General features: G+C 53.3%; 1 protein-coding gene across 2 annotated transcripts; it reads left to right on the top strand.

Moving 5' to 3' along the window:
• Positions 1-3,650: 3,650 nt before the first annotated feature.
• Positions 3,651-22,573, top strand: RAPGEFL1 (Rap guanine nucleotide exchange factor like 1). Of its 2 annotated transcripts, none has more exons than XM_030808261.1 (15): positions 3,651-5,550; positions 8,969-9,047; positions 11,087-11,222; positions 11,454-11,551; positions 15,762-15,874; positions 16,104-16,271; positions 17,345-17,442; positions 17,551-17,673; positions 18,232-18,410; positions 18,505-18,595; positions 19,135-19,185; positions 19,527-19,614; positions 19,847-19,911; positions 20,285-20,339; positions 20,585-22,573. In XM_030808261.1, exons 1-15 carry the CDS (start codon positions 5,034-5,036, stop codon positions 20,707-20,709), a joined length of 1,986 nt encoding a protein of 661 aa, XP_030664121.1. In that variant the 5' UTR covers positions 3,651-5,033; the 3' UTR covers positions 20,710-22,573. The 2 variants fall into 2 exon arrangements, with proteins under 2 accessions (XP_030664121.1, XP_030664122.1); XM_030808262.1 differs by having other exon boundaries at positions 3,655-4,298.
• Positions 22,574-23,638: the final 1,065 nt, after the last annotated feature.

Here is a 23,638-nt window from a genome sequence, read left to right as displayed (position 1 = left end):
TGGGAACCCGGGAGGTGGAGCTTGCGGTGAGCCTAGGTCGCGCCACTGCACTCCAGCCTGGGCGACAGGGCGAGATTCCGTCTCAGAAAAAAAAGGAAAAGTAAAGATGCTGACACCAAAGTATTCAGGACCACAGTCTTAGGGAGACTATCAGGTCAGGTAAGGGGAAGGGAAATTTTTTTTTTTATATATTTTTAGTAGAAATTTTTGTATTTTTTGTACAACAAAAAATTCTGTATTTTTAGTAGCAATGGGCTTTCACCATGTTGGCCAGGCTGGTCTTGAACTCCTGACGTTAGGTGACCCACCTGCCTTGGCCTCCCAAGGCCAAGTCTGAGTCTGTGTTCTTAATGTCCTTGCCAGTGACTCTCCACCCTACCAGATCCAATGTCACTTTCTTTTTTTTTTTTTTTTTTTCCTGAGACAGGGTCTTGCCTGTCACCCAGGCTGGAATGCAGTGGCACAATCATAGGTCGCTGCAACTTGGAGCTCCTAGGTTCAAGCAATCCTGCCACAGCTTCCCAAATAGCTGTGACTACAGGCCCACACCACCATGCCCAGCTAATTTTGGTTTGTTTTTAGTAGAGATGAGGTCTCGCTGTGTTACCCAGGCTGGTCTGGAACGCCTAGGTTCAAGTGATCCTTCTGCCTTAGCCTCCTAGAGTGCTGGGATTACATGTGCAAGCCACTGCACCCAGCCCCAATGTTCCTTTCTTATAACAAATATTTTGCAACACTAATATCCCAAAGTGAAATGAACAGATAACATAACCTGCCTGGACACATGATTTCAAAAAATCAAATCAACTGTGGGTCATGATTCAGTTTACCTAGTCCACTTGGCCTTTGATGCTTAGAGGGCAGTTCCTGCCTTTGAAGTGACTTTTTCCTCCAGGTCCTGGGTGGGATGGAAGTTTACTACAGAAGCTATCTCTGGTATGGGAGAGCAATTTTCATACGGAGCCGGCAGCATTTGTTGGGTTTCACAAATCCATACACTGGAGGCATGGATGTCATAGTACATCTTTTTTTTTTTTGGTCTTGCTCTATTGCCCAGGCTGGAGTGCAATGGCACAATCATGGCTCACTGCAGCTTTGACCACCTGGGCTCAAGCAGTCCACCCACCTCAGCCTCTCAAGTAGCTGAAACCACAAGCATGCACCACCACACCTAGCTAATTTATTTTTGTAGAGACAGGGTCACTGAATTCCTGGGCTCAAGTGATCCCCCTGTCTGGGCTTCCCAAAGTGCTGGGATTACAGGCTTGAGCTGCTGTGCCCAACTATTGTACATCTTATAAAGACAGATGGGACTTCCCCCATATCTTGGTGCTGGTGCCACAGCCAGAGGACTGTGACTTTTCTGACCCCGTCCCTAATTCCTTTTTTTTTTTTTTTGGACTGAGTCTTGCTCTGTCGCCCAGGCTGGAGTGCAGTGGCACAATCTCGGCTCACCACAACCTCCACCTCCCGGGTTCAAGCGATTCTCCTGCCTCAGCCTCCCAAGTAGCTGGGATTACAGGCACCCGCCGCCACGCCCGGCTACTTTTTTTCTGTATTTTTAGTAGAGATGGGGTTTCACCATGTTGGCCAGGCTGGTCTCAAATTCCTGGCCTCAGGTGATTGGCTCAGCTCAGCCTCCCAAAGTGCTGAGATTACAGGCATGAGCCACCGTGCCGGGCCCCTAATTCCTCTTTAAATCATGTCAGTTTGCTTGTCTTCCCCACAGTGTGATGGGTGACTGTAGGCCTGATCTCCCGGGGTCATGAAAAAATGCCATCCAGCCTTGGGGGTGGGTTACTGGCAGGAGGTTTGAGTGTTGGATGTTTCCCCTTTACCATTGCCTCTTGCTTCCCTAGTCCTTCAGTTAGACCCTATTGCTCTCTCTGTTTCCCTGGTAACCACCTCTGCAAGAAGAAGCTCAAGCTCAGCAAAGCCCCCAGGTTCTCTCTATCCTTCCAGCCTGCCTCTGGGTGGGCAGAAAGAAGAGGGTGTGTAAGCAGCAGACAGATAGCCTTAGGTGGCCCTGCCCAATCCCCTTGTAGAAGCCCATGGGCTGGGCCCTCAAAGCTTTTTCGCCCCCATCTCATAGTTGTTATTCATACCACCCTGCCTTCCTCTTTATTTCTTCCATAAGCGGGTGCAAATGCCCTGCCAACTCTCTTCCCCTTCAGGGTCAGCACACAGGCCTGCTACCTTGTAGGCAACTTGGAGCACCAAAGACTTGGAATTCCAAAGTCAACTCCCAGCATCTGCAGCCCACTTAGGTTGACTGTCCCTCTAGGGCACTGATTTTCAATCCTGGCCATTTGTGTCATGTGAGGAGCTTTTTAAAAAAATATCATAAGCCTTCGCTCTGGTTCAGAAATCTGATTTAATTGGTCTGAGATAATGGCCTAGGCATCAGTATTTTTTTTTTGTTTTCTTTTTTTGAGACAGAGTCTTGCTCATGTTGCCCAGGCTGGAGTGCAATGGCACGATCTCGGCTCACTGCAGCCTCCACCTCCCGGGTTCAAGCGATTCTCCTGCTTCAGCCTCCTGAGTAGCTGGGATTACAGGCACCAGCCACCATGCCCAGCAAATGTTTGTATTTTTAGTAGAGACAGGGTTTCACTATGTTGGCCAGACTGGTCTCGAACTCCTGACCTCGTGATGCACCCTTCTCGGCCTCCCAAAGTACCGGGATTATAGGCGTGAGCTGTTGCACCTGGCCAGTATTTTTTTTTTTTAATATGGAGTCTCTCACCCAGGCTGGAGTGCAGTGGTATGATAATGGCTCACTGCAACCTGCACCTCCCAGGTTCAAGCAATCCTTCTACCTCAGCCTCCAGAGTAGCTAGGATTACAGGTGTGTGCCACCATGCCCAGCTAATTTTTTTTGTATTTTTAGTAGAAATGGGGTTTCACCATGTTGGTCAGGCTGGTCTTGGAACTCATGACCTCAAGTGATCTGCCCACCTTGGCTTCCCAAAGTGTTGAGATTACAGGCGTGAGCCACCGAGCCCAGCCGGCATCAGTATTTCTGAGAAGCTTCCCTGTGATTCCAGTGTGTAGTCAGGGTGAAAACCACTGCCATTCCAGGAGGACCATGACTTGATGCTGGCTCTCCCCACTAATTCAAAATGTTGAACTTAGTCTCTGTCTGATATCCTTGAGCATTTGGGGGAGTACTGGGGTCCTGTGTCCCAAGCTTCTAGCTTCCAGAAGTCTCTCAGTCTGTTTTATTTTCAACCCCCTACACCCTTCACACTCTCCAATTCGCCCTTCCTAACCAACAATTCCCAAATCCTGCCCAGAGAGAAGGTTACCAAGGCAACCGGCTTAATCTGGTAACTGTGGCATGTGCTGGGAGAGAAGCCCTTCCCTCTTCCTATTCAGTTCATAAAATGCTACCTGGGGAGCTCCAACCCATTCCAACCACTTTCCCCTTTCAAGCCCGGGGATATTGGAGTGTCCAATAAGGGGAGCACAGGAAGCTGATACTCAGACCTCTAATACAGCTTCTTAGCCAAAATTGTGCACTGTCTTCTTTTTACTGTTTCCAAATCCACAAACAGATGGGTGTGCAAAGCTTTATTTCTGTGAACACATGCTCTAGCACACATGGGAACAGATATGCACATACATTGATACGTATGTCGTACACACCCTGTTCAGTTTTACTACCACTCCCAGCCATTAGCATTCCTGTCTCTGCCTGGTTGGTGCTCGGTAAACAGGGGTGGGGCATTGTCCAGAGAGCCTCAACCCATCCAGAACCTGCTGCCACTCCCACACCTTGTAAGTCTAACCTGGATGTTCTCACACTTAGCATGGCTTTACGCTGCCCCCCACCCCCTCCTCCTTCTGGGGCAGCATATCCTTAAGGACAGAATGCTCCTGGTGTGGGCATCAAGAGTAAGGATTACTTGGAGTGCTAATTGGCACCACTTTTCCCACTCCATGGCTATGTACACTTGGGCTCTGTGCTTGATGATAGTTGGCAGTTCTGGGGCTTGTCACCTGTCTCCATGGCCCTACTTCCTTCTGCTGCCAGCTGGGCTCAGGTGCCCTTGTGCTCCTGGTCTCCTCCCCACTGCCTATTATCCCCTCCTCACCCCAGCTAGACCTGCCACAACCTGCTGCTCCCTGCCTGGCTCCTACCTGCCTGCCAGTACCTGCCCACAGACCAGGCCCACACCACCTATTGTGCCCTACCAGAGAGGACAGATGGGCACCGCCTCCAGTGGCAATGCTAATTCACCCAAGAGGCCTTTCCAGCCCTTCTCACAGAAGAAAGATAAACTCCACATATTTCTGTGAGTATGGGAAAGGTGCACACTCTTGGGTTCAGCAATCTGTAGGCCTGACTTGGGTACACAGGTAGGTGAGTGAGGGTGTCCAGGCCACAGACCTGTCCTGACTCTTTGAAATGATGCTGAGACCCGGTTATCCCTTGAGCCAGGAATCCTTCCCCATTGGTAAATCTCTGCCTTACCTTTGCCCTTAATTTTTTCTGCTCAGAACCCAAGTCCCTTACTGTTTCCCTCGCGGTCAACCCCAGCGCGCGAGTTCAAGCCTCGTGCGGCGCCGGGGCGGGCCAAGGAAAGGCAGAGGCGGGGACTGGGCGGGGACTGGAGGAGGGGGCGCGGTCTCGGCTCTGCCACCTTCCCCCTCTTCACGGCCAGGAGCGCAGCCGCCGCCGCCGCCGCGTCTTCTCAGCCTTGCACTCCGCCCGCTGCCTCTGCCGCCGCAGCGCAGAGCCGGGCGCACCGGCCCCGCAGCCTGCCCACTCTTCGGGCCGCGTGCCGGCTGCAGCCGGCATGGGGGGTTGCTGAGAGCGGGCACTCCTTCCCTCTGGCACCTCCCCCCGGCTACTGGCCACTGGACTCTGGCCAGCGAGGCTCGGCACCTCTGGCCCCCAGTCCGGCGCCTGGCACGGCCCTCTACTCTGCTCCTCCAGCTCTGAGCATCGTGTCTTCGCCGCCCCCCCCCGCCCGCGCCTGGGACACCTGGGTCCCCCGGCGGCCCCTAGGAGAGGGGCGGGGGGGGGCATGAAGCCGCTGGAGAAATTTCTGAAGAAGCAGACGTCGCAGCTGGCGGGCCGAACGGTGGCGGGAGGTCCCGGCGGGGGTCCGGGGAGCTGCGGTGGGCCTGGAGGGGGTGGGGGACCCGGCGGGGGCGGCGGTCCAGCCGGAGGACAGCGGTCGTTGCAGCGGCGTCAGAGCGTGTCTCGTCTGCTTCTCCCCGCTTTCCTCCGGGAGCCCCCCGCCGAGCTGGGGCTAGAGCCGCCCCTTGAGGAGGAAGGAGAGCCGGCGGGGGTCGCGGAGGAGCCGGGCAGCGGGGGGCCCTGCTGGCTGCAGCTGGAGGAGGTGCCGGGGCCCGGGCCGCTCGGGGGAGGGGGGCCCCTGCGCTCCCCTTCCTCCTACTCATCTGACGAGCTGTCCCCGGGCGAGCCCTTGACTTCGCCGCCCTGGGCCCCTCTGGGCGCCCCCGAGCGGCCGGAGCATCTTCTGAACCGGGTTCTGGAGCGGCTTGCTGGAGGGGCCACCAGGGACAGCGCCGCCTCAGGTAAGGAGCCGGTGGGCTGGAACACCCAGAGCAGGGGCTGGCCCCGGCTCCTCTTCCTTGCCCTTGGAGCGTGGGGGTGGCGCCGTGCCGGGGCCTGGTTACAGGGTTGAGTGGTCCGCGGAACCCGGCTAGGGGCCTAGCGGAGGTACAGACCCTCCCGCGGAAGAGGAGAGCAGTACCCATCTTCCTCCCTACAGCAGCCTCACCCCGGTCTGGAGAAGCAGCTGAGCCTCTTACTCTCCTTCAACCACCCTTCCTTTCCCCTGGGCATTGGAGCCACTGACTCCCATGGGTCCCTGATGTTGAATACCTCCTCCTGTGGCCCCAAATTAGGGCCTGACACATTAAAATGGAAGCTGCCCAGCGCAGCCATGCCACCCGCCAGAGGTGCTTGAGCCCTGAAAACCCTGGGGTCCCTGACTGTTCAGAGGCTTGCACAGTGGGCAGGCTAGCCCACCCAGGGAGGCAGTGGCCAGACAGGAACAGGTGCCAAGCTGCCTTTTAGGCATCAGCAAAGGGATGCGTTGTCCTTAGCAGTTTGGTAGGGGGGATAGTATTCTCCTTGAGGTAGACTCAGAAGGTGTCCGGGAGGGGAGAGGTGGCTTGGCCGGCATCATGGCCCTGCAGCATCCAGGGTGTCCAAGCACCTCCAGCTTCCACCCTTCCGTGGCAGGCCTCAGCACACGGCTTTTTTTTTTTTTTTTTTTTTTTTTTTTTTTTTTTTTTGGAGACGTAGTCTCACTGTCACCCAGGCTGGAGTGCAGTGGCGCGATGTCAGCTCACTGCAACCTCCACCGCCTAGGTTCAAGCGATTCTCCTGTCTCAGCCTCCTGTGTAGCTGGGACTACAGGCGCGTGCCACCATGCCTGGCTAATTTTTGTATTTTTAGTAGAGACGGGGGTTTCACTGTGTTAGCCAGGATGGTCTCGAACTCCTGACCTCGTGATCCACTTGCCTCGGCCTCCCAAAGTGCTGGGATTACAGGCGTGAGCCACCGGCCTGGCTAATTTTTGTAGTTTTAGTAGAGACGGGGGTTTCACTGTGTTAGCCAGGATGGTCTCGAACTCCTGACCTCATGATCCACTTGCCTCGGCCTCCCAAAGTGCTGGGATTACAGGCGTGAGCCACCGGCCTGGCTAATTTTTGTAGTTTTAGTAGAGACGGGGTTTCACCAACTTGGCCAGGCTGGTCTTGAACTCCTGACCTCGTGATCTGCGCCCCTGCCCCCCCACCCCCCACCCGCCGGCCTCCCAAAGTGCTGGGATTACAGGCGTGAGCCACCGGACCTGGCACACGGCCTCTTTAAAACAATCACCACACCCCGAGAAGCTTATTCGCTAAATGATGATACTATTTCACCACTCCCTTTCAGCACCCCTACTAAGGGGCCTTTGAGGAAACCAAGGCCCCAAATGGCTGGTTAGTGCTGAGGTAGAAGACCAAGGGTTCTTTAGGTCTAGCTCTAGGCATTACACTAAGCCCAGGAAGGTCTGAGGTTTGGGAGCCCCGGCTGAGGCCCTAATGCTGAGGGCTTTCACACTTGCTCTCAGCCCTCGGCAGGGAACCCCAACCTAGATGTGTGGAGGGGGGCTCCACTCTCCTAGATCCTTCTCAAGACCTGGGTCCTCTCCTTTGGCACAGGCTGTAGTTGCCCTGGGAGGCTGACACCTTTTGGATTTAATTAGAAAAATATCAGACACACACAGCTCTCCTAACCATAACTTCCCTCCTACACCACACACCCGGTGTCTCTATGACACATTCCCTAGGGAGGCTGTACATTGGCCCAGAGCCTGCTTTGGAAAAGACAGATGCCCAACTGTGGCCCCCATATCAGCATCTCCCCCACTCTGCCCCGTCTTACTCTTCCTTTGCTCCAGCTTAGGAATCCTGTGAGATAAAGTCTATGAAGGATGTCAGGCCTCTCATTTTCTCACCCCCATCCCTGAAGCTGGGAGTCACAGCTGGGGGCTCTCTGACGCATTGTAAGAACACAGCAGGGTAGCTGGGCAGGGAGGAAAAGGGAGAAGCTGTCTTTCCCCTTTTACAGGGGCCTGGTGCCACACGCTCTGCTCATTCTCCCCTGGGGTAAGACTCCTGAAATGTCACCCATATTATCTGGCAGCCTGGATCCCCAAAGTAACTAGTTTGGGAAATTCCAAACCAGTCCCAGGTGAATGAGAATCAGCTTAACCTGCCACTCTGATGTTCTCCAATAAAACCAATGTTCTCAAGTCATCCTGGTCTCCTCCCAGGGTGTGTGGGAGGAGAGAACTTACAGAAGTTACTCTGAACTTACCAAAGCCTCTCCAGCGTCCAAGCAGCCCCCTCTGACCACTAGGTTTTACCCTAACACTCTGCTTGCCTCAGGCATATTGAGAAAAGGACAAAGACTCAGGATTCTGGGTTCTTATTCCAGCTCCAGGCAAGTCCCTCCCAACTCTGGGCCTCAGTTTCACATTTGCGAAATGAAATCCTTGAAGTCAATTACCTCGTGTTGGTTTTCCTCCTCCGCCTTCATGGCTAGAACTGACCACAGGAGATAGTGAACAAAGGGCAGTCAGAAGCCTTGGTTTTGTCCTGGGACAGTGCCTGGGGACCTGGCCCTAACCTGTCCTGGTGAGGACACCTGGCTCCCTCCCTGCACCTTGTCTGTCTGTGTGTGCCAGGTGGCCCTGCCCCACCCCAGCGCTGGCTGCAAGTCAGGGCGACCTTGTACCCGGCTGACTGGCTGAGCCAGGCCCAGACGGGGGTGTGGAGGGGAAAGGGGTGGTGAGAGGAGCCACTCCCCTTCACCATTCCGTCATTAACCCTTCTGTCTCTGGGCACCTAAAGGACACAGGATTTCTATTTAAAGGTTCTGGGATCAAAGCGATGGCAGTCTCTCCATCTCCCTTTTAATCAGGCTGGTTCCCACCTGCCTAGTTAGAACTCAAAGCTGTTAGGTGGGGAATAGGGAGGGGAAGAGGGATACACGCGCGTGCGCGCGCGCACACACACACACACACACACACACACACACACACTCCCTACTGATGCTAACCTCTGTGTTTGGAAATACTCTTTGTCTGGAGACTCTTCTGTGGGCTACTACTTTTTTCAGGCAGAACTCAAGATTGGTGTGTTATCTGACCAACTTCCCACATACGCTGAAGAGAAGTGCACACGGCCATCAAAGGCACGCCCCCCCCTTCCCTTCAGCTGCCTTGGCAGCTGCCAAACCCACCCCCGCAGCGGCTGCCCAGAACCTTTACACATGTGTGTGTGCGCATGTGCAGAGCATGACAGGGCAGGTGGCTGGGGCTCCAGCCTGGTTAAAGAGAACTTGCCCTCAGGGGCAAGAGAGGGAGGCACTGCATTTCCAGTTTCATTCTGGAAGTGTCCACCTGACATCTGTGGTGCCCACTGATCTTTACAGATCTCCTGCTGGATGACATTGTCCTTACCCATTCTCTCTTCCTCCCGACGGAGAAATTTCTGCAGGAGCTACACCAGTAATATCCTTTTGTGGAGTTTATAAAAGGAGAGGTCAGAAGGGAGTCCCTCCCTCCGTCCCACATGCAATCTCAGAGCCTAAACTCTCCCCTAGGAAACATACCTGGGGCCGGGCGCGGTGGCTTACGCCTGTAATCCCAGCACTTTGGGAGGCTGAGGCGGGCGGATCACCTGAGGTCAGGAGATCAAGACCAGCCAGGCCAACATGGTGAAACCCCATCTCTACTAAAAATAGAAAAAATTAGCCAAGCATGGTGCCATGCACCTGTAATCCCAGCTACTTGGGAGGCTGAGGACTACAGGTGCACACCACCACACCTGGCTACTTTTTGTATTTTTTGGTGGAGACGGAGTTTCACCATGTTGCCCAGGCTGGTCTCGAACTCCTGACCTCAAGTGATTCGCCTGCCTTGGCCTCCCAGAGTGCTGGGATTACAGGCGTGAGCCACTGCACCCAGACAAGGTGTTATTATTCTACTAAGGACACCTCTATCCCCACTGAATTATTGCTCTAAAACATCTGGTTACCCAGTGAGTTATGATGGGGTCTGATGTAAACATCAGGCCATGATTGTGCTTCAGTAGGGTCTGCTAGAGAGAAGCCACTGGATGGGCTATTCATAGGGTCTCATGTAAGCATGGGCCTCTCACAGAGTTATTTTAGGACCTAATTGTAAATGTCAGTCCACTGAGTAGAATGTTACAGGCTCCCGGCCAGGCACGGTGGCTCATGCCTTTAATCCCAGCACTTTGGGAGGCTGGCGCGGGTGGATCACTTGAGGGCAGGAGTTCGAGATCAGCCTGGCTAACAAGGTGAAACTCCGTCTCTACTAAAATACAGAAAATTAGCTGGGTTCAGTGGCGGGCACATATAATCTCAGCTACTGGGGAGCCTGAGGCAGGAGAATCGCTTGAACCCAGGAGGCAGAGGTTGCAGTGAGCTGAGATCATGCCATTGCATTCCAGCCTGGGCAGCAGAGCAAGACTCCCTCTCAAATAAATAAATAAATAAATAAATAAAGTAACAAGCTGTCTTAGAAACATCAGGCCTTCCAGTGAGGTATAGTCAGGTTTGTGGTAAACACCATTGGCGTTTATTAGGCACACTGTGAGCTCCAGGCCCTGGGCTGGTCAGAGGTTGGATGGGTCTGGGCAGGGTATCCTCAAGTGAAAATCTAACCTGTCTAACCTGCAGGAGCTGGATGTGGTCAAGTGGTCGTTGCTACCTACCCTAAGCAAAAGCCTGGGCTGGGGCATGAGGAGGTCTTGGCTCCAGGACCACCGAAACTCCTTTCTCTCTGGCCCCAAATCTAGAGAATATTTGGGGGCAATTTAGCCTCCCATCTTTCTTTTCTTTTCTTTTTTTTTGAGATGGAGTTTTGCTCTTATTGCCCAGGCTGGAGTGCAATGGCGTGACCTTGGCTCACTGCAACCTCCGCCTCCGGGGTTCAAGCGATTCTCTTGCCTCAGCCTCTTGAGTAGCTGGGATCACAGGCGTACGCCACCACTCCCGGCTAATTTTTTGTATTTTTAGTAGAGATGAGGTTTCACCATGTTGACCAGGATGGTCTCAAACTCCTGACCTTAAGTGATCCACCTGCCTCAGCCTTGCAAAGTGCTGGGATTACAGGTGTGAGCCACCGCGCCTGGCCTTTTTTTTTTTTTTCCTTTTTTTTTTTTTTTTTTTTTGAGACAGAGTCATCCTCTGTCGCCCAGCCTGGAGTGCAATGGTGCGACCTTGGCTCACTGCAACCTCTGCCTCCCGGGTTCAAACGATTCTTGTGCCTCAGCCTCCAGAGTAGCTGGGATTACAGGTGCACACCACCATGCCCGTCTAATTTTTGTATTTTTAGTAGAGTCGTGGTTTCACCATGTTGGCTAGACTGGTCTCAAACTCCTGACCTCAGGTGATCCGCCCGCCTCAGCCTCCCAAACTGCTGGGATTATACGCGTGAGCCACTGCGCCCAGCCTAGCCTCCCATCTTTCTTCTCGATTCCTCGGGTCTGCTTGCCTAGGGATTTTTCTTAACTTAAAGGTCAGCTTTGTTCGGGCAGGAGGCATGGAGGGCCCTGAAGGGCTGGGCCGGAAGCAGGCCTGTCTAGCCATGCTTCTCCATTTCTTGGACACCTACCAGGGGCTGCTTCAAGAGGAAGAGGGGGCCGGCCACATCATCAAGGTGGGCCTGGGGGAAGAGAAGGTGGGTAAACAGGCTATTAGCTCTGGAAGGGGGCCCCTGTGAAGGAGCCATACTTCTCATGCTGGGTACCTGGAAGGAAGAGATGCCAGGGGGCCTTAGCTTATATGACTCTCCTGTGCTGAAAGGTATGGAGACCTTGCCCGGCCCCTGCGGAGAGTAGCCTTTGGAATGAGACCCCTTCCTTCACCTTCTTTGTCCTCCTCTCTCCAGGATCTATACCTGCTAATTATGAAGGACGAGTCCCTTTACCAGGGCCTCCGAGAGGACACTCTGAGGCTGCACCAGCTGGTGGAGACGGTGGAACTAAAGTGAGGGGGAGTGGGGCAGGGGCGGGAACAGGAAAGAGGTCCCCTGCGTTCCTCTGCTACAGGGGCTGCCTCTGGCCTATTGGCTCCAATATGGATTTGCTTGTTTGTTTGTTTTGAGACAGAGTCTCACTTTGTCGCCCAGGCTGGAGAGCAGTGGTGCAATCTCGGCTCACAGCAACCTCCACCTCTTGGGTTCAAGTGATTCTCATGCCTCAGCCTCCTGAGTAGCTGGGATTACAGGGGTGCACCATGCCCAGCTAATTTTTGTACTTTTAGTAGAGATGGGTTTCACCACGTTGGCCAGGCTGGTCTTGAACTCCTGGCCTCAAATGATCTGCCCGCCTCAGCCTCCCAAAGTGCTGGGATTACAGGTGTGAGCCACTGTGTCTGGCTTCCAATATGGTTTTATTTCAGCTCTTTTCTCTCACTGGAGGGTGGCACAAAGCACTGTCTCCAGTCACTTTTTTGTCCATTCTCCCATTCATTTGTCTGATAATCCAGTGGTGTACTGGTAAATATTTAACAACCAGTGCTGCAGGAGAAAGAGCTCTGATTTGTAGCTTTTGCTGATTCCTACAGTGTAAACTCTGTCACCATGGCTGATTTCAAGCTACCAACGTGACAACACTGAAGGAGGAGTTGGGAAGAGACATGTAGCACAGGCTGTTACGTAGTATCTCCACCATACAGTAGATGTAGTAAAAGGTAGTAAAACGGCTGGGCAAGGTGGCTGACGCCTGTAATCCCAGCACTTTGGGAGGCCAAGACAGGTGGAGCACTTAAGGTCAGGAGTTCAAGACCAGCCTGGCCAACCTGGTGAAACCCTGTCTCCACTCAAAAAAAAAAAAAAAAATATGGCTGTGCGCCGAGGCAGGCAGATCATGAGGTCAGGAGTTTGAGAGTAGCCCGGCCAATATGGTGAAACCCTATCTCTACTAAAAATACAAAAATTAGCTGGGCGTGGTAGTGCACGCCTGTAGTCCCAGCTACTTGGGAGGCTGAGGCAGAAGAATTGCTTGAATCCAGGAGGTGGAGGTTGCAGTGAGCTGAGATCATGCCACTGCACTCCAGCCTGGGCGACAGAGTGAAATTCTGTCTCAAAAAAAAAAAAAAAGGAAAAATTAGCTGGGGGTGGTGGTGTGTGCCTGTAGTCCCAGCTACTCAGGAGGCTGAGGCAGGAGAATTGCTTGAACCCAGGAGATGGAGGTTGCAGTGACCTGAGATCACCTTACTGCACTCCAGCCTGGGTGACAGAGTGAGACTCCGTCTCTAAAAAAAAAAAAAAAAAAAAGGCTGGGTGCGGTGGCTCACACCTGTAATCCCAGCACTTTGGGAGGCTCAGGCAGGCAGATCATGAGAGGCAGATCATGAGGTCAGGAGTTCGAGACCAGCCTGACCAACATGGTGAAACCCCATCTCTACTTTTGTATTTTGTAAAAATACAAAAATTAGCCAGGCATGGTGGCACATGCCTGTAATCCCAGCTACTCAAGAGGCTGAGGCAGGAGAATGTCTTGAATCCAGGAGGCAGAGGTTGCAGTGAGCCAAGATTGCATCACTGCACTCCAGTCTGGGTGACAGAGTGGACTCCGTCTCAAGAAAAAAAAAAAAAAAAAGAGGTGGGCTGGGTGTGGTGGCTCACGCCTGTAATCCCAGCACTTTGGGAGGCCGAGGCAGGCAGATCACGAGGTCAAGAGATCGAGACTATCCTGGCCAACATGGTGAAACCCTGTCTGTACTAAAAATACAAAAATTAGCTGGGCGTGGTGGTGCACACCTGTAATCCCAGCTACTCGGGAGGCTGAGGCAGGAGAATTGCTTGAACCCAGGAGGTGGAGGTTACAGTGAGCCGAGATTGCGGCACTGCACGCCAGCCTGGCGACAGAGCAAGACTCCGTCTCAAAAAAAAAAAAAAAAGTAGTGAAAACAGGAAGGAAACTGCTTTTTTTGTAATAACTTATTTGATTATAAATTTTATGTATTATTTATTAATTTGTATTATTATTTTTTAATAGAGATAGGGTTTCATTATGTTGTCCAGGCTGGGCTGCAGCGATCCTCCCACCTCGGCCTCCCAAAGTGTTGGGATTCTAGGTGTAAGCCACCACACCTGGCCTGACTATAAGTTTATAAAACATATATATTTATATATGGAGATATATTTGTTTATTTATATTTTAATGGCTCTTTAAAAAACAGTTGGTAAAATTCCCCAGAACTTAACAATATGCTCCTGTGAGCCAGTCTGAACAAGCTTCAGGACACCACTGCATCCATCCATCCATCAATCCATTCTGCCCTTTTAGTTTCTCTCTTCTCTTGTCCCCATAACCACAACACTTAGGGAGGCCTCAGCTTGTGGTCTAGCATCCTTCTCTCCCTTCTCTGTGCTGACACTAGAGAGATCTTTCATGCTCCTGTTCCAAAGGCATCCCTGCTCCCCATGCTTCCAAGAGAAAGTGAAACATCCCAGCATTCAATATGCATCTCTTTCTGCCTTCTGCTGTTCCTTCCCATCTCATCTCCTACATCCCCTCCATCCATGACACCTCAACTCCTGCACTCTCCAACTTCCCATGGTCGGTTATATTGTCCACCCCAGAATGCCCTCCTCCCACCCTCTTCTTTTTTTTTGAGATGGAGCCTGGCTTTGTCGCCCAGGCTGGAGTGCAGCGGCGCGATCTCGGCTCACTGCAAGCTTCACCTCCCGGGTTCACACCATTCTCCTGCCTCAGCCTCCTGAGTAGCTGGGACTACAGGCACCTGCCACCACGCCCGGCTAATTTTTTATTTATTTTTTTAGTAGAGACGGGGTTTCACCGTGTTAGCCAGGACGGTCTAGATCTCCTGACCTCGTGATCCGCTCGCCTCAGCCTCCCAAAGTGCTGGGATTACAGGCATGAGCCACCGCGCCTGGCCTTTTTTTTTTTTTTTTTTTGAGATGGAGTCTTGCTCTGTTGCCAGGCTGGAGTGCAATGGTGTAATCTCGACTCACTGCAACCTACCCCTCCCGGGTTCAAGCGATTCTCCTGCCTCAGCCTTCCGAGTAGCTGGGATTACAGGTGTACACCACCAAGCCTGGCTAATTTTATTTTATTTTTTTATTTTTATTTTTATTTTTATTTTTTTTTGAGACGGAGTCTCACTGTCGCCCAGGCTGGAGTTCAGTGGCGAGATCTCGGCTCACTGCAGGCTCCGCCCCCCAGAGTTCACGCCATTCTCCTGCCTCAGCCTCCCGAGTAGCTGGGACTACAGGTGCCCACCACCTTGCCTGGCTAATTTTTTGTATTTTTAGTAGAGATGGGGTTTCACTGTGTTAGCCAGGATGGTCTCGATCTCCTGACCTCGTGATCCGCCTGCCTCAGCCTCCCAAAGTGCTGGGATTACAGGTGTAAGCCACCGCGCCCGGCCCAGCCTGGCTAATTTTTGTATTTTTAGTAGAGACGGGGTTTCACCATGTTGGCCAGGCTGGTCTTGAACTCCTGGCCTCAAGTGATCTGCCCACCTCGGCTTCCCAAAGTGCTGGGATTACAGGCATGAGCCACTGCACCTGGCCTCTACCTCCTTCTCTTCCTGCTTTCCTCCAAGGCCCAGGTCAAATGCTATCTTCTCAATGAAAACTTCCCAGATCTTCCTTTTAGGAATAGCTTTCTTCTTCCCCCACACCAGCATAACTCTCCTGATACCTTTGTAATATTATCAACACCTCCTGCCTGGTATTAGAAGTAGCTGTATGCCTGTCTATCTCCTTCCCAGACTGTGAAGTTCTTTTCAGCAAAATTCAGCAAACAGCTGCTGACTTACTACCTACCATGTGCCAAGCAGCGTGCTAGGCCCTGGAGGATGAAAAAATATTCAGTAAGAACCAAATCCCAGTCCTTGAGAGCTCTCAATCTCATAGAAGAGATAAGAGGTGAACATAAACATTATCCCAATGTTCTATAGTAGTTGAGACAAGAAAGTGACCTTCCTGGTGGGTAGGGTGGACCAGAGAAGAATTCATGGGAGAGGTGGCATTTGATTAGGGTTTCTTGGATAATTATCCCATACTACTCATTGTCCTCTCTTCTGACCCCCTTAACCACCTTCTGAAACTGGTGCTGGTGCATCCTTGACCCAATTCTGATATTCTTGCTTGATGTTGCCTGCTTGGTGTTGGTTGTCCATATGCCTGGCAGGGCGTGCTGATGCCCAGCTGTGTCCATGCCAGGATTCCAGAGGAGAACCAGCCACCCAGCAAGCAGGTGAAGCCACTCTTCCGCCACTTCCGCCGGATAGACTCCTGTCTGCAGACCCGGGTGGCCTTCCGGGGCTCTGATGAGAGTGAGTGTGGGCATTAGGAGGGGCAGGGTGTCCTGAGTGGCTCAGGGGGACATGTCTCTGGGTCTTGAGCACCCTCAGTGGCATCTCTCTGGGTGGTAGAACCAGCCCCTTTCACAGGACCTTCTTCAGAGGCCAGCCTCTGGTGGGGAACAGAGGCACCCTGGAGGAGACTGTGCCAGCTGCTGCCACTCTGCCCTCTGTTGAAAGCCATTTTCCTGTTTCCGTCCAGTCTTCTGCCGTGTATACATGCCTGACCACTCTTATGTGACCATACGCAGCCGCCTTTCAGCATCTGTGCAGGACATTCTGGACTCTGTGACGGAGAAACTTCAATATTCAGAGGAGCCCGCGGGGCGTGAGGATTCCCTCATCCTGGTAGCTGTGGCCTCCTCGGGAGGTGAGGGTCAGGAAGAACTGGGCTGATGCTCCGAGAGGAGAAACTCACAAGCTCAGGGCCCTGGGGGAGGGGTAGAGACTGAATTCTAGGCCCTTGCTACTCAAAGTATGGTCCCGGGACAAGCCTCATGTGCATCGCCTGGGAACTTGTTAGGATGCAGCATCTTGCTGGGTGCAGTGGTGCAAACCTGCAGTCCCAGCTACTCAGGAGGCTGAGGCGGGAGGATTGCTTGAGCCCAGGAATCCAAGGTAGTACATTATGATTGCACCTGTGAATAGGCACTGCGCTGTATCCTGGGCAACATAACAAGACTCTGTCTCTAAAAGAGATGCAGCATCTGAGACCCCACCCCAGACCTGCTGGTCTTGTTCAAATCAGCATTTGAACAAGACCCCCCAGGGGACTCCTATGCTTACTAAAGTTTGGGAGGCACTAGCTGGGCATGGTGGTGTGCACCTGTAATCCCAGCTACTTGGGAGGCTAAGGCAGGAGAATCACTTGAACTGTGGAAGCAGAGGTTGCAGTGAGCCGAGATCACAGCACTGAGCTCCAGTCTGGGCGACAAGAGCAAAACTCCGTCTCAAAAAAAAAAAAAAAAAAAAAAAAAAAGTTTGGGAGGCACTAGTCTAGGCCTCAGGTTCTGATCTGGGTGCTGCCCCTCACTCACCTATGGATTGTATTCTGATCCTTTAACCTCCCTGTGTATGTAAGGATGCCACATTTCTCAGGCTAAAGACACAGGATGAGTGGGAAGGCAGAAAGCCAGCAATGTCGCTGAAGCTTTGTTTTCCTCTACAAAAGGAAAAAATTTCAGCCTTCCCAGTGTCACAAGGACAACAGAGTAAGAGAAAAGCTGTGAAAGAAAGGGAGTACAAAAAAAGTTATAGATACAAAAGAAATCACCATTTGACAAATTCCAGATAAATATGGCATAAACTGGTGATAATATGAGTTCCATTAGTCTAGAATGTGTCAGTGTGGGGTGAGGAGTTTTTGGATAGGACAGTGCCAGTGTGGGGTGTGTGAGGGTGCGGGCGGCAGGGGCTGAGGATGAGCAGCTCTTTCTCCTGCAGAGAAGGTCCTTCTTCAGCCCACTGAGGACTGTGTTTTCACCACACTGGGCATCAACAGCCACCTGTTTGCCTGTACTCGGGACAGCTATGAGGCTCTGGTAAGAACTTCCCAAGGCCTTGACTGGAATGGAGGGCTGAGGGGGGCTGTGAGCAATCCCTCACCCTGCCACCAGGAGCCCAGCCCCTATGCCCCTGCCTGCCACCAGGTGCCCCTCCCCGAGGAGATCCAGGTCTCCCCTGGAGACACAGAGATCCACCGAGTGGAGCCTGAGGACGTTGCCAACCACCTAACTGCCTTCCACTGGGAGCTGTTCCGATGTGTGCACGAGGTGGGGACCGAGGCTGGCGCTATGCTGGGGGGCTGGAGGGAGAATTGTGCCATTGGGAGGCGGTGTTCGCAGCACAACGTCCTGGTTCCAAGGCTCACTTGCAGCAAGCCCTTGGGCAACGCATGGCCGTAACCTCTCTTTCTTCCCCCATCTGAAAAAAATCGCAAAGAGAGAGACCCCAGAGCAGAGTGGCTCAGGGCCCAAGTGCTATTTACACAGAACCTGACCCAGGATTTGTATTTTTAAAATATTCACTATGAAAGAAATAAAATAAGGCAGAGACAATAATGCCTAGCAGATGGTTGTCCTGAGGATGTCAGCCGTGAGCGAATGCCTGGCACCTAGTAAGTGCTCAGTAGCTGGTGAAATATTATTAATGCTGGTTGTTTTCTTTTTCCGCATCTTTGCCGCCTCCTATCCTTTCTATTTTTCTATTTTCCACCCCTTCCGCCCCCGCCCTCCTGCCTTTCTCTCCTCATCGCCTTGCACTGCCATCTTCCCACCCACTCCCCTCACTCCCCCGGCGCCCTGGCCGCCCCTCCGCTGCCGTGGGTGCAGCTGGAGTTCGTGGACTACGTGTTCCACGGGGAGCGCGGCCGCCGGGAGACGGCCAACTTGGAGCTGCTGTTGCAGCGCTGCAGCGAGGTCACGCACTGGGTGGCCACAGAAGTGCTGCTCTGCGAGGCCCCGGGCAAGCGCGCGCAGCTGCTCAAGAAGTTCATCAAGATCGCAGCCCTGTGAGTGCGGCCGTCGGCGGGATGGGGGGCCCGAGGCCAGAGGCCCGAGGCCCGCGCCGCCGCCCGCCCCTGACCCCGCCTCCCACCCCCGCAGCTGCAAGCAGAACCAGGACCTGCTGTCTTTCTACGCCGTGGTCATGGGGCTGGACAACGCAGCTGTCAGCCGCCTTCGACTCACCTGGGAGGTGATGAGACCCCTCCCGTTCCTACCTGGGATCTGGGCATCCCGGACTCCTCGAAGTGTGTCCTCCCGGGACGGCCGCCGGCCTGGAGGGAGTCTTTGTGCCAGTTGGAGGGAAGCGCCCTCTTCTGGCATACGCAACCCCAGGGCGCACAGCTTGGCTAATGGACCCTGTCTTTGTGCAAATTAGTGAAAAGCCAGGAACCCGCCTGAGTCGCGGCAGGCAGCCCTTGGCCAGGTCAGGTCGCAGACTTGGCTGTGGGAGTTGGGCTGATTTTCATCCACATTCAGTGGGGGCATCTTTGTACAAAGCACCTGCATAAGAGAGACCTGGCCTTCCCCAGAATAATGAATTCCTCTGGGCTGTTTCAATCCCCTAGACTTCGCCAAGGCCTGACTTCATTTCCCCACCCACCAGCTTCCCAGCCCGCTTCAAGCCATGCAGGCCCTTTTGCCCTCCAACAGGGAGAATTAATCCGAGGCTCCCATGTAACCCAAGGAGCTCCACTCTGATATCCCTTCTCCTTGCTTCAAACTCTGCAGAAGCTGCCAGGGAAATTCAAGAACTTGTTCCGCAAATTTGAGAACCTGACGGTGAGCGGGTTTGGCTCTTTCTTCTGCTCTTGGACTTAGAGCCCAGAAACCCTCTGTTCCCATAAACCCCCTTCCTCAAGCTTTTCTTTCAAGGTGTTCAGTGTGTGGGACCCCCACCCTCCTTACCATGCTGGAGGGGGAGGGTGGAAGGATTGTGCCCCTGTTTTTCTTGAAGGAAAGTGGGAGTAGTCAGGCCCCTCCCCACCACACAATTAGAAAGCCCCCAGCACCCCTATCTGATCAGGAATGTATACAGGGCAGGGGGTGAGGGAGGAAGCTGAGGACATCTTTGGGATACATTGGCCAGTCTGTCCCTTGATCTCTCTCCTGTGGAATACTAGGACCCCTGCAGGAACCACAAAAGCTACCGAGAAGTCATCTCCAAAATGAAGCCCCCAGTGATTCCCTTCGTGCCTCTGATCCTCAAAGGTGACAGAGTTACTCCCAAGCTGTGCCGCTTCCACCCATGCTTCCCTTCTCCTATACCCCGCTTCTGACTTCCAGCCCCCTCTTGACTCAGCCCTGAGTACCCACCTGGAGAGGAGCCCCCCACTCCAGATGGAGTGGGTTCTGGAGAAGAGCGGGGTCCTCGGGTACAGTGGCCCCTTTGGACTTCCTCTCTTATCCTTTCCTCACATTGGATTCTCTCCACATCTCCTAGACCTGACTTTCCTGCACGAAGGGAGTAAGACCCTTGTAGATGGTTTGGTGAACATTGAGAAGCTGGTGAGTGAGTGGCACTGCAAACCCCTAGTCCCACAAGTTGGGGGGCTTGCATCCTCTCCCTCTCTCATCACCTCCCAAAAATAGCAGCCTTCCTCCAAGTGCCCAGCTTGCCTAACAGACTCTTGACTGTCTCCCTGGTGGCATCACTGTGGCAACCCACCCACAGGTGGCAGAGCTGACAGGCAGCTTGGGGGCAACTCCACCTCCCCCTCACATGGCACTCTGTTACACCCACTCCTTTGGTCCTTCAGAGACCCTCCAGAATTGGAGACTGGAGGGAGTAAAGCAGAGTTGGAGAATGGCGGAGGGGGAGCATAAGAGGGGGAGCCTCTTTCTGTGCCCCTTTCAGGGCTCATTCCTTGTCATCTCCCAGCATTCAGTGGCCGAAAAAGTGAGGACAATCCGCAAATACCGGAGCCGGCCCCTTTGTGAGTACCCAGGGTACTGAGAGCAGTACAGGTAGAGCTTTGACGAACGGGAGGGTTCAGGGGAGAACTCCCTGTGCAGATGTGTATTTCCATACACTTGCTAGTTCCCCATTCTCTCCTTGCCTCTGCAGAGGCCTTCCTGCCCAACATCTGTCTCAGTCCACAGCCTGATCCTCTGCCCGGTGTGTGTGTAGAGGAAGAAGGGAGGCTGGGAACCTCACTGCCTCTCCCTCTTTACCCACTAGGCTTGGACATGGAGGCATCCCCCCATCACCTGCAGACCAAGGCCTACGTGCGCCAGTTTCAGGTCATCGACAACCAGAACCTCCTCTTCGAGCTCTCCTACAAGCTGGAGGCGAACAGTCAGTGAGAGTGGTGGCTCCAGTCAGACCCGCCAGATCCTTGGGCACCTGGCACTCAAGCACTTTGCACGATGTCTCAACCAACATCTGACATCTTTCCCGTGGAGCAACTTCCTGCCCCACAGGAAAGAGGTCGATGGATTTACCCCTGGACCCATAAGTCTGTTCATCCTGCTGAAGTCCTCTCCCCATTGCTCCTTCAAGCCAAAACTACACTTTGCTGGTTCCTGTCCCCTCTGAGAAAGGAGGCAGAAAGCTCCTTCCTCTATCCCCTCCCATTGAGATCTGTTCTGGGGATCTTCCAACTTCCTCTTCCAGCAGGAAAGAATGCTGCTCACCCTTCTGTCTTGCAGAGTGGGATTGTGGGAGGGATTGGCAGCCTTCTTCTCCACCACCTGTCCAGCGTCTTCCTGGTCAGGGCTGGGACCCCCAGGAATATTATGTTGCCGTGTGTGTGTGTGTGTGTGTGTGTGTGTGTGTGTGTGTATGTGTATGTGTGTGTGTGTCTCCTTTTAGGGAGCAGGAGTGCATCTGGTAATTGAGGGTGGATGTTGTGTGTGCTGGGGAAGGGTCCTTCTGTTTGGTGCTACCCTTGTCTACTCTGCCCCTGGATGGTGCGGAGTGCTTTCTCCACGCCCACACTCCCTGCTCAGCTCCTCGTGCTGCCCTGCTTGCCCAGGCTTGTGAGCCAAGCTGCTTTTCAGGGCAGGGAGTAGCAGCAGGTGGGAGGGGTTACCCATCAGCCCTTGCAAGTCCCCCACTCAGGCCTCTGGAAGGTCCAGGGATGGGCTCTGATGAGAGGGTAAAAGATGCTCAGGGAAACACAGGCCTCAGCTGCCTAGAGGACCCTCCCCCTGCCTTGCAGTGGGCTGGGGTAGAGCAGTATCAGGAGCTAGTGTTGTCTGCTGCCCACACTCCTGCTTTTTGGGATCTCTAACTGCTAAGGAGGGAGTTGACATCCCCCTTCTGGCTCATGTGTCTGACACCAACAACATGGTCTCTGTCCCTCTCTCTTTGACTCTCCCTTTGTCCTCCCCATAGAGCTGGGGTGGAGTGGATCCCTATACCTGGGGCAGGCAGCCCCAAAGTGGGGGAGGGGGATGGCAGAGACTGTAAAGGCGTCACTGGACTCTGGCAAGGCCTTTTACTACCTTTGCTCCCCTCCCTCTCCCATCACCAGCCTCAAGGCCTGAGGGGTGCAGGGGCTCCTGGCAGCTACTGGGTGAGGTTTCCTGGCACAGCCTCACCCTTCTTTCTGGCACCACCTCTTTCCCTTTTGAAGAGGCAGCAACAGCAGTAGCAAAAGCAGCTGCTGCTCCTGCTGTGAGGGTGTATATATTTTTTACCCAAAGCTCTGGAATTGTACATTTATTTTTTAAAACTCAAAGAGGGAAAGAGCCTTGTATCATATGTGAACATTGTATCATAGGTAATGTTGTACAGACCCTTTTATACAGTGATCGGTCTTGTTCCTGCAGCAAAAATCCTCTATGGACATAGGCAGGCGCTGTGTCCCATGCCCTCTTGCCCTGACAGGGTCCCATGGGCCCGCTCCTGCTCCCTGCCCCCTCCCTGCTACTGCTGATGCGCTCTCCTCTCCCTGCAGCCCCTGGCTTCCCAGCCTTCCTCCTGACCCCTTCCAACAGCCTTGGAACTCCAGCTGCCACCACCCTCTGGGTCGAACACTGGGACTCACTGGCCCAGTCTTGGCTGCTGCTCACCCCTAGCCTTGATGCCTGCCCAGGGACCCCCAGCTCCCTCCCGTTGCCTTGCAGCTTTAACAGAGTGAACCATGTGTATTGTACAGGCGCGGTTGTCATTGCAGAAACCGCTGGGTGGAAAAGAAGCCGATAAAGTCTATGAATCAACCTGCCTGCTGTTCTTCATTCTGTTTTCTTTGAGGCTGTGGAAGGGCTGAGGGAGGGGAGAGGGGATGGCCGCCCAGTGCTGTCAGGAGCAGGGCTGTTCTGGAGTGACTCTGAAAATGTGGGTGGCGGGGTACAGTTGCTCATGCTTGTAATCCCAGCACTTTGGGAGGCCGAGGCGGGCAGATCACCTGAGGGCGGGAGTTCGAGACCAGCCTGGCCAACATGATGAAACCCTGTCTCTACTAAAAATACAAAAATTAGCCAGGTGTGGTGGTGCACGCCTGTAATCCCAGCTACTTGGGAGGCTGAGTCAGGAGAGTAGTTTGAACTCAGGAGGCGGAGGTTGCAAGGAGCAGTGGCTCTTCAGCCTGGGCAACAGAGCAAGACTCTGCCAAAAAAAAAAAAAAAACCAGTAAGAAAATGTGGGTGAGAGGAAAAGATGCCAACCTCACAAGACATGTCACATAATGCCTGGAACTCAGAAGAGGGGATGTTTTAGTTCATACATGTTCCAGGTGGCATAAATATAGATCACATTTAATTCTAATGCTAAGGTAGAAGATTGAGGCAGAGCAGTCCCAGAATAATGACTAGTGAGGGCACTGGTCCCCTAAAACCAGGTCTGTCCCCTGCAGACAGCATGCACTGTTCACACAACCAATATTTACCAGTCCTACTAAGATTTTTTTTTTTTTTTCTGAGACGGAGTCTTGCTCTGTCACCCAGGCTAGAGTGCAGTGGCGCGATCTCTGCTCACTGCAAGCTCCGCCTCCTGGGTTCATGCCATTCTCCTGCCTCAGCCTCCCAAGTAGCTGGGACTACAGGTGCCCACCACCACGCAGGGCTAATTTTTTAAAATATATTTTTAGTAGAGATGGGGTTTCACTGTGTTAGCCAGGATGGTCTTGATCTCCTGACCTTGTGATCCGCCTGCCTCAGCCTCCCAAAGTGCTGGGATTACAGGCTTGAGCAACCGTGCCCGGCCTGCACCTATAGGGTGCAGAGAGCCTAGCGTTAGGCTCAAATGATAGCCTGAGTTCCAGGAGACATCATACACTCAAACAGCTAT

The sequence above is a fragment of the Nomascus leucogenys genome, unplaced genomic scaffold (genome assembly GCF_006542625.1).
Source record: "Nomascus leucogenys isolate Asia unplaced genomic scaffold, Asia_NLE_v1 Super-Scaffold_285, whole genome shotgun sequence".
Lineage (NCBI taxonomy): Eukaryota > Metazoa > Chordata > Mammalia > Primates > Hylobatidae > Nomascus > Nomascus leucogenys.
Note: the sequence above shows the minus strand (reverse complement) of the source record. Positions and strands in the feature narration are given on the sequence as shown.

Coding starts and splice junctions, on each gene's coding strand:
- RAPGEFL1 (XM_030808261.1), top strand. CDS start 5,034: ATGAAGCCGCTGGAGAAATTTCTGAAGAAGCAGACGTCGCAGCTGGCG. Junction 11,223..11,453: donor GGGCCGGCCACATCATCAAG/GTGGGCCTGGGG, acceptor TCCTCTCTCCAG/GATCTATACCTGCTAATTAT. Junction 11,552..15,761: donor GTGGAGACGGTGGAACTAAA/GTGAGGGGGAGT, acceptor TGTCCATGCCAG/GATTCCAGAGGAGAACCAGC.